The sequence below is a fragment of the Dipodomys merriami genome, unplaced genomic scaffold (assembly GCF_024711535.1).
Source record: "Dipodomys merriami isolate MVZ:Mamm:240054 unplaced genomic scaffold, mDipMer1.0.p SCAF_50, whole genome shotgun sequence".
In the NCBI taxonomy this organism is placed as follows: Eukaryota; Metazoa; Chordata; class Mammalia; order Rodentia; family Heteromyidae; genus Dipodomys; species Dipodomys merriami.
In genome coordinates, this window is record NW_027206069.1 from 3,190,363 (window position 1) to 3,200,030 (window position 9,668).

General features: G+C 60.0%; 1 protein-coding gene across 1 annotated transcript; it reads left to right on the forward strand.

Annotated features, from left to right (window-relative positions):
- The first annotated feature begins 496 nt into the window (after positions 1-496).
- Positions 497-4,615, forward strand: Rtl1 (retrotransposon Gag like 1). Its single transcript, XM_069997760.1, has one exon. The coding sequence runs from the start codon at positions 497-499 to the stop codon at positions 4,613-4,615; it is 4,119 nt and encodes a 1,372-aa protein (XP_069853861.1).
- Positions 4,616-9,668: the final 5,053 nt, after the last annotated feature.

Consider the following 9,668-nt stretch of genomic DNA (forward strand, 5'->3'; position numbering starts at 1 on the left):
CCTCGGGGACTTTTGAGATGGCTTGAGAGAACGAAAGGAAAGTTGACTCAGGCACAAATGCCCAGGGCCAGACAGGGCCAGGTGTCTGCCTGCCTCCCTGCCTCCCTGCCTTCCTGCCTGTCTACCACAGAGGCCGCTGTGGGCTAGTTGCTCCACAAAATTTATGGGCTGTGAATTTCTCACACCCGTGGAGGAAGTAGGCAGGCTGGGCGGACGGCCTGCACCCAGGGGGCAGGTCAGTCAGGATTTGAGGGAGTCTCACTCCTGAAGAGAGTGGCTCAAGTGACCAGTGGCAAAGGCTGCCCTGAACATGGGCAGGATTCCTCTAGATCTGCTCTGCTTTTGATTCCTCTGGCACCAGAGACCCTAACCCGCTGCCTTTCCTCCCCTCCCCGCCCTTTCCATCCCTAGGTTCTGATCTGCGCGGTCGCAGTCGCGGACCGAACGCAGCGCCACCTTACCGATCTTCAGAAAACACTCCTTTCCAACCGACGAAATGATAGAACCCTCTGAAGACTCATTTGAGACGATGATGGAGCTTAAGAATCCATCATCAAAACAAATGGAGTCCTCCGAGGGCTCATCCAACAACAACACCGTGGAGACACAGGGCAGTGGAGAGCCGGCAGAGGGGGCAGGGCCAGCTAGCGGCCCTGCCCGGGAAGGGGAGGAGCCACCCAGTGGCCCACTCCAGGAAATGGAAGAGCTGCCTATTGATCTACTCCAAGACATGGAGGAGCCATCCAGTGGCCCACATAAGGAAACAGAGGATCCACCCAATGACCTACTCCAAGACCCGGAGGAGTCATGCAACGGTGATTCTCACCAGGCACTGGAGGATCCACTCACCGAAGTATCTGAGGAGACGGAGGGAGTGGCGGTTAGTCCACTGGAGACCCAGGAAGACCAAGAAGACACCACTGACCTGAAGGATTCGGAAGACGAGGACAGCCCCGAAGAGGAAAGCCAGCTGGAGCCGTCTCCCGCAGAAATGCTGGCCATGATGCGATCCATCATGTCGCTGTTCTTCCGAATGCACGACCTCAACGAACAGCAGAGAGTGGCAGAGGAGATCTTAGTGAAAGGGATCGACGCGGGCCAGCTGCCCACCCCAAGGTGCTTCTCCGGCGACCGCCGAGAGTACCGCGAGTTCATCGTGCTCTGCCAACTGATCCTACAAACCTACCCGAGAATGTTCTACAGCGACCACCTGCGAGTGAGGTACGTCATCTCCCACCTCTCTGGCCTAGCCTTGGAATGGGCCCAGTCTCTGATCCAGCAAAACAGCCCCGTGCTGGGAGACTTCCCGGCCTTCCTGGAAGCCATGTCAGAGGTGTTTGAGTACCGGCACACTCTGCGCGTGGCAGAAGACGCCATGTTCAATATCAGGCAGGGCGATCGCTGCGCCACCGACTACATCAATGAGTTCCAGAGCCTGGTACCCACCCTGCGCTGGCCCGACGAAGTGCTGCAGGCCCATCTGTGCCAGGGGCTCAATGAAGACATCCGCCATTATCTGTTCCGGGTCCCACAGCCGGATTCCCTGGACAGCCTGGTGGTGCTCATCCTGCAAATAGAAGACAAGCTGGCGGAGAGGAGAGCCATGCTCCGGCTGCCTCCCGAGGCCCGCCCACGGAACCTGACCTGGATCGACTCACCTGCCCCAGAGCGGTGGTCTGTCAGTAGCTGGCTGCCCACCGACTTCCATCCTGGCCTCCAACGCGCCCATCTCTTCCTGCTGCTCTTGGTGCGCGTGACCCCTTACCACAGTGTGGCGGTCCAGGCCCTGGTGGATTCTGGAGCGGAAGGCAACTTCATGGATGAGAAGTTTGCCCAAGAACACTACATCGAGCTGTACGAGAAGCCCTACCCACAGATGATCCAGACCGTGGACGGCTCCCTCATCGGCAACGAACCCATCTGGCTCTACACCGAACGCCTGGTGTGCATTCACCAGAACCACCAAGAAGCCATCGAGTTTGACATCGTACCTTCGCCCAACTTCTCCGTGGTCTTAGGCATCAACTGGCTGCGACTCCACGCCCCCGAGGTCGACTGGGCCAGAGGCCGCTGCACCTTCCACTCTCCCTACTGCCTGAAGAACTGCTTCCGCCCACCCCCGCCATGCATCGCCCTGGAGAAGCACAGCATCAGCCTGCTCCCCGGCTTGCCGCACCCCTATTCAGACCTGGCCGACGTGTTTAACCCGAAGGAAGCAGATGATGAGACTTCCGACCAGCCAAGCTCAGACGGATCCGATGATCTTTCTGAATCAGAGCCCTCTGAGCTTCAGCAGGCTGGAGACAGTGATCACAGCGACGTCTTTTTCGAGTGTCGCTCCTCCGCGCCCTGGGAGCCTATAGCAATCAGGATGCAGCAAGAAGCCAGGCAGCAAGCCGATTTCTGGAGGCTACAGAGCATGCTGAGCGACACACAGGACTACGTACAGATCATTCCCGAACTGTTCGACCAGTTACACGGAGCAGCATGGTTCACAAAGCTAGAGCTGCGGGGGAGCGTCGTGGAGCAAAGCCTGGGCATTCGGGGCACAGAGGAGGTATGGAAAGCGGCGTTCGGCCTGCAGCCTCAGGACATGAAGAGCTACCAGCCCTTCCGGATCTCACCAAACCCCTGCATCCCGCAGAGCGTGATTCACTTCATCCTACAGGACATGCTAGGCTTGTGTGTGCTCTCCTACGGCCTGGAAGTCCTGGTCTACTCTATGAGCCAGGAGGAACACCTCCAACACGTCCGCCAAGTGCTCGTCCGCTTCCGCCACCACAACATCTACTGCTCGCTGAACAAGAGCCAGTTCCACCGGCAGACCGCCGAGATCCTCGGCTTCACCGTGTGCCCCAAGGGGGTGAAACTCAACAAGACCATCATGGACGTCATCACGGAATACCCCATCCCTGTCTCCATGGGCTCCCTGAGCCTCCTAATGCAACACATGTACCCCTACCGGCACTTCGTGGAGCAGTTCGTCATCACGGCTGAGCCCCTCATCCGCAAGCTGCTGAGCAACGCGCCCTTCACCTGGCGGGAGGAAGACCAGGAGGCCTTCGAAGGGCTGAAGAGGGCTTTCCGCAAGGCGCCCCGTCTCTACTACCCCAAGCCGCAGAATCCCTTCTACTTGGAAACGGGCGTCACCCGAGACGCCCTGTACGCCTCCTTGATTCAAGTCGACGAGCAAACAGGCAAGAAGATCACCTGCTCTTTCTACTCTCGCAACCTCTCCCCGCTGGAGGTGGAGTACCCTCCTGTTGAGATGAAGATCCTTCCACTCAGGGCTGCCTTCATGGTGTGGTGCCGCTACCTGGAGAACACCGAGGAGCCTATCATGATCCTTCTCAACACCGAGGATCTAGCCTCTCTGAATAATGACAGGCTCACCGTACTTCTCCCCGGCCATTGGGTCTTTTTCTTCTCTCACTTCCTCTTCGACGTCATGGAGATGCCGGAGGAAGATGGCAGCCCATCCCTGACACCTGGGAGGAACCGAGGCTGGAGGGCTTTGAACAGCCGGTCCATGAGACCACTCTTGCTCTTGGCCCTGAGAGGGTCACTTCGGAATCAGTCCACCGATTCCGAGTCGGACAGCGATGAGGACTCGGAAGAGGAATTGCTCAACCAGCAGACCCTCATCCAAGAACTCCTGTCTATGATCCCCATCGACCAGGTTCTCAACAGCTTCCTGGCACACTTCAGCATGGCCCAGATTCGGGCCGTGGTGCTCCATTTCTTCCGGGGCCTGCTCTACTGGAAGAACCTCCTGGCCCTGTCGGCCCTGCTCGTGCTGCTCAGGGCGAGGTGGCAGCTCTCCCTGCCGCCGGCCCCCGCCATGGAGGTGGCGCGGCCCCAGCCACGGCACTCGCTACGCCTCATCCTGGACTCCACTCTGCTGGCAGGCAGCGGCATGGCCTCGGCCATTGCCCAGCTGCTCAGCCAGATGCCCCCTCTCGTGGGCGCCAATACCATCCCAGCGCAAGAGCTGGCTGAACTCTTCCTGGGCCCTGGGCGCTGGCAGCGAAATGCCCTGCACAGCCAGGCCCCCCGGGGCCTGTGGTTCACCCCCGGATTCTGGCTGACGCTGTGTGAGTTCTTTGGGGTGAGGGTCACCCCCCAAGAAGGCAATCGCCCCGTCCCGTACCGGAACCGCTACTTGGAGCTGCGCGTCGTTGGCGATGAGGATGTCGTCTTGCGAGAGGCCCTGCAAGACGACCTGCAAAGTTACCGTCAGTGTGGCCTGCATGACGGCCTGCAAGACACCTCGCAGGACGAGCAGCAGGCCAGCGACGGCGAGGACGACGACGGCGGGGGCGGCGGGGGCGGCGGGGAGGGGGAGGCCCCGCCCACCCCGGGGGCGGCCGGCACCCCGCCCCTCCGCCCGCACAGCCTCATGGACCCCGAGGTCCTGGACTTCCTGAACAACCGCCTGCTCTACATCCGGGGTGCCCAGGGCCAGCTCAGCCTGCTCAGCAGGGAGCAGGTGACCCGGGCCCTGACCCGGTTCCTGACCATGGTCTACACCCAGACCCTGCCCGCGCCTGCCCCCGAGGCCCGGCCCAGGGAGGAGACGCGGCCGGCCGACGAAGACGAGGACGGCCTGGACTGAAGGCCTCTTGTCCACGAGAAGGACCCTCCTCGTCTCTGACCCGACACCTCACAGCGCCTCTGCCATCCTCCCCCCACCCCAGGCCTCAGCCAGCTTCGCACACACCCACTGCCCCTCCTCCTGCTGCTCCTGACCCAGGGGGAAGCCACTTGTGAAGGGCCTCAATCTCAACCCATCAACCAGCAACATCGTTCGTGCTAAAGGACTATCCAACCTCAGAGTCCCAGAGGCAGCTCAAGGCTGCACAAACCCCCCCCCCCCCGGCTGAACTCTCCAGGCCCCGAGGCCTACCGCTGGGAGAGAGGGATCACGAAGCGAAGAGAAAGCAGTGATGAGCAGCAATGACCCTGTGACCCAAGGCCCGACGCAGCGGCAGGCAGAGCAGCCAGTGCAGCCAAGCAAGCAGATGCCAGAGACAGCGCCCCCTCCCCCACCCACGGGACGCACCCGTGTGCGGCCACTGCACGTCCTGGGACACTGACCTCGGGTGCTCCACTGACTTCTTCTACCTCCACACCGGTGCTCCAGCTCCCCTGGGCCCCGCCCCTCCCTGCCCGCCCCCTCCCGAGGTCCTGCGGTGCCACACCTCCTCCCACGGCCCCACCCACCCTGCAAGCAAGCCCAGCCCCCTCCCCCCTATCCCCCCTGTCTGGTTCGGCTCCCCCCAACTTTCTCTGACCCTGAACTCTGGGCCTACCTGCACAGAGAGGCTCCGGGGAAGATCCGGCCTGCCAGGACTACTTACCAGATGGACTTGCTGGAGTTGGCAGTCCCTGAGACTCAGGGGACAGCAGAGCGGGCAGCTGTGCCAAGTGGGGCTCCCTCCCCACCCCCAAGACTGACACTTGGACAGTGCAGGGCCCAGAGGCCCCTGACAAAGGGGAGGGGGCCGGAGAAAGACTGCACAGGCCCAGAGGCCCGGTTGTGTGGGAGAGCCTAGAGTGCTCCAACCAGACCTTGCTTCTTGCCATGGGGGACATCCTCCCCAACAGCTTTTTACCTGCCCCTCCAATAAACCAGATCAAAAAGAGTATCAGACTCTGTGGTTTGTTCTGAGAGCTGGGAGTCGGGTGGGGCAGGGAAGGAGGGAGTGAGGGGGTGGAGGGGGTTGATGGGATGGGAGGGAGAGTGGTCAAGGGGAGGGGTACTGAGCCACACCGAGGTAGGACTGACATGTTCTGGGGTCCCCTCTCTCTCTCTCTGGGGAAGCCACTCTACTCCTGGAGCTGTCATCTGTCCCATGGGAGGGGCGCTGCTCTGTCTCGAGAGTGTGCACAGGGATCCCAGAGCGGCCCGGAAACTGTGAGCCTGTCCTGTTCTCTGGCCCTGCTCTCTCCAGGCCCACTGAGGACAGAGACGGAGTCCAAGGCGACATTCCTTCACCTTCCTCAGCCCCACACCGGGCCTACTGGGCCCTCACAGATCGCCAGGGATGACCATCGCCCTCGACCTGAGTAATCTACCCCCGACAGCAGCACCAGGAGATCATGGTCAGGATCCCCAGGTTCAAGCCAGGGGCTCAACCTCACCTTGGGGCTTCTCCCTGCTTCTAAAGGAAGCTGCCAATGGCCCCATTCGCTCCCCAGCTGGTTGGCTCCACAACAACTCAGTTTCCCTGTCACTCAGACCCACGAGGGCTCCTGGAGGAATTTGAAAGGGCCATGAGCAAAATACTAGGTGTAGGTTGCACTTCCCACGGAAGTGTCACCTGCTGACTTCTGATGTCACTTATTTAGTCAGTAGGGGAATCTTGGGGCCAAGAGGGCTACGGAGAGCCCAAGAAGCAGCCAGAATCAGGGCGCCTTCCCCAGGGGCCTTTTCCCTGTCACCCCACGGCACTCCACCCAAACAACCTAAGCTCACCAGCAAAGGACCCCAGACACAGCATCCTGGCACTCTGTCCCGTATAGCAGCCCCACACCCCATAGTGACCCTGCAAAGGAAGGCTCTGTCCTGGGCTTGCTGAGGGACTGGGAGTGGGGCGGGGGGGGGGGGGGGAGGGAGGGGGCAGACACTTCCCCCTGTCACTAGGGCTCATACGGCAGGGGAGGGCCATTCACAAACAACATATCATGGAAGTCCCTTGGCTCCTAAAACCCTCTGTCCCCAGATGGCTGGTCTTCTAGGGTTATCAAGGATGGGGCTCCGGGGAACCTGAGGGTCCTAGTAGGGAGGTCATTCTGGCATTGATAGGATCCATAGCTCAGGACACCTGGAGGCTGGAGTTTGAGAGGTCCCTGCCCAGAGCCTGCAGTCTGGGGCCTGAGGTCCACACTCTTACCTGAGTCCCAAAAGGAGATGAGCGACAGACTGGGGCTGAACAGAGATGTCATCACGCGGCAACCAGCCCGAGCAGGGCGGGTGCAAATGCCCACAAAGGTGGGCCACTCCTGCACTGTCCCCCAGAGGCCACCTACACACCTCTCACACTAACCAACAGTTCCGTGCCCCTCCTACCACGTGGAAAGGGCTTTATCTCCGGGGTCGGAGGAGACGAGTAGCCCCCAGACTCAGAGGAGTGCTGACACGGCAACTCATGTGACCAGGGCCCTCACTTCAGAAAACAAAGGTTGCAAAAAGCACAATACAAACCTTCTGACTCCTGAAAAAGAAGGAAAAGAAGGTATTGTCAGCAAGAGACAGGGTAAGTGATAGCCTCATATATCCAACAACAACAACAACACAAAGGGTGAGAATTAGCAACCAGTGCTGGTTGTGCCAGACAGCAGGCTCTCGGGCCTGGCTGGCTGGGCCTGCAGGCCTACCGCACTGACAGAACACGCCTGCAGCAGCCAGGGGACAAAGAGGAGCCCAAGTTCCACGGCTAACAGTCCCACCTGCCCCCTCCTTTGTCACCTACCACTCCTTCCAGGCCAGTGCCTAAGATGCCCACTCTCATCCCCAGGCCCTCAGCGCACACTCACCAGCAGCCCATGGTTACTCACCGTCAGGTCCCGATTTGCTTGTCGCCCTGCAGGTGGTTAGGGGTACAGTGAGGACCCTAGCCTAGAGGCAGGAGACCCCCTCTGCACCTGCCATTCTGCTCATGCAGTGAAAAAGAAAAGACACACAGGCACATCATGTGACTTCCAAGTCCTCCCCATGTTCCCTGAGCCTTCCTTCCAGGCACATGGACCCTCCTGTCCTCCCATCATGTCTGATAACCTTCACTCGCCTGCCTGCACTCCACAAGGACCGACATAGCCATCCTGACATCAGGGAAGACGCAAGGTAAAAAGGTAGGAAGAAGAAGGGTATGTGGGGAGAAGGCATGAGGAAAGTAGGGGGGAAGGGGAGGAAGGAAGCCAAGAGGGAGAAGTGTGCGGTCCCCCTGGTCTCCCATTGATGGTATCCCATGGCCTCTTCTCTGGCTGCCCACATGTGGGCCTGGGCTGGCTGCATGGCAGGCAAAGCGGTTCACCATGGCAGTATCATGAGGACGGGACTGGTCCCCTCCTATGCCTGGATCTGAGGTAATGGGGTGCAGATGGCAAAGGACCACTATGCCAGCTGCTTACAGTACCACTGCAGTGCCCACAGACACCCGATGTGGGCAGGACTGGCAGAGAGGGAAGATGATGTGCCTGCAGACAGCTACCAGGGGACCCAATGTTAGCGGAGCCTGGGAAGGTGGGAAATGTCTCTGGAACAGCTCAGGGAGAGAGTAAGTGACCGCCTTTGAGGGGCCTCAGCCTCCTGGTCATGAAAAAGTCCTGGGTAGAGGCAGAGACCCCTCAAGGAGACCCTCCTCCTGGGGCCCTGGCAAGGGGCAACCCTGCTCTGTCCCAGCTCTGTCTCCCCCTGTCAGTCCTGGGATCAAAGATGCCATCTCCCCGCAAAACATCCTGTGAGCCAAGTCCCAGGGAAGGATGCCCCCCATCCCCACCCCTCCCTGGGTGGGAAAAGCCCAGACGCTACCTCTGGCCTGTCTACTCTTGAATGCAGAGTCAGAGGTGGGCCCCGGGCCCAGTCCCAGGAAGTGTCCTGTGAGGGACACAGCCTCCCCTCCAAAGAAGGACTTCCGGGATGACCAGCCCCAGGCCCTCCCATCCAGGAACCTAGAAGTTGCAGGAAGAAAGGAGAGAAACAGAGAGGGGGGGGGAGAGAGCAGGAGCAAGCGCCTGCGGAGCATGCCAGGACAGCAGCAAGCTCGAGGACGCGTCCCCCGTGCAGCAGGTGCCGAGGAGGGTCCGGAGGCTGCGTGCGGTTGAAGGGGATGAAGAAAGGCATCATATAGGAGCTGGATGACTGTACAATCAACTCCTGCATGACGCCGTTCCCACCCCCCAACTACTGACTACGGCCGCGACCCTCCTCCCAGGAGAACAAAGTAATGCAAGCAGGCAGGACACCTGCCACGAGGAGGGGGGTTAGCAAGGGGCAGCAAGGAGCAGCCAGCCCAAGCAGTACAGCCAGGTATCCCACCAGCCCCACCCCGTCCCATCCGCTCTAGGCGTGGTCTCCTCCAAGCCTCCCTTAGCTGGGCCACACACAGCCCTTGACGATGGGAACCAGGCCAGAGGATGGAGAGAGAGGCCTGGGGAAGAGATGGGGAGGCAGCGAGGTACTGGCCCAGAGCAGGCTCAGTCCTGTCCACTCCCAAGCTACTTCCCAAACCTTGCCCTCTGCATCTTCTGCTTCTGTGAAATGGAGCCTCACCAGATCTCCTCTAGGAATCTAAGAAGGACTGCTGGGGCCTAGCAGGACAGAGTCTGCGGCTTTGTGGCTGAGGAGGGCGGTGGGAGAAGTCATCTCAAGGCTACCTGGTTTCTGATGAACAGGTCCTCGTGTGAGCTGTGGTGATGATGGTCTCGTGGAAATGTGAAAAAACAAGAAACAATGAATTGCATATTTTACAGGCTGGATTATCTGGATGTAGACTGCAACAATAAAGTTGTTCCTACACTTTGTTCTCAATCACCACATCCACCTACCCCCCCCCACCATGTTCCCAGCATGCCGCCACACGGCTGGCAGCATGCGGGCATCCAGCAAGGGCCTGGCACGCAGGGGTCAGCAGAGCCAGTCTGAAAGAGCACTAGGTGGAGAAGCT

Coding starts and splice junctions, on each gene's coding strand:
- Rtl1 (XM_069997760.1), top strand. CDS start 497: ATGATAGAACCCTCTGAAGACTCATTTGAGACGATGATGGAGCTTAAG.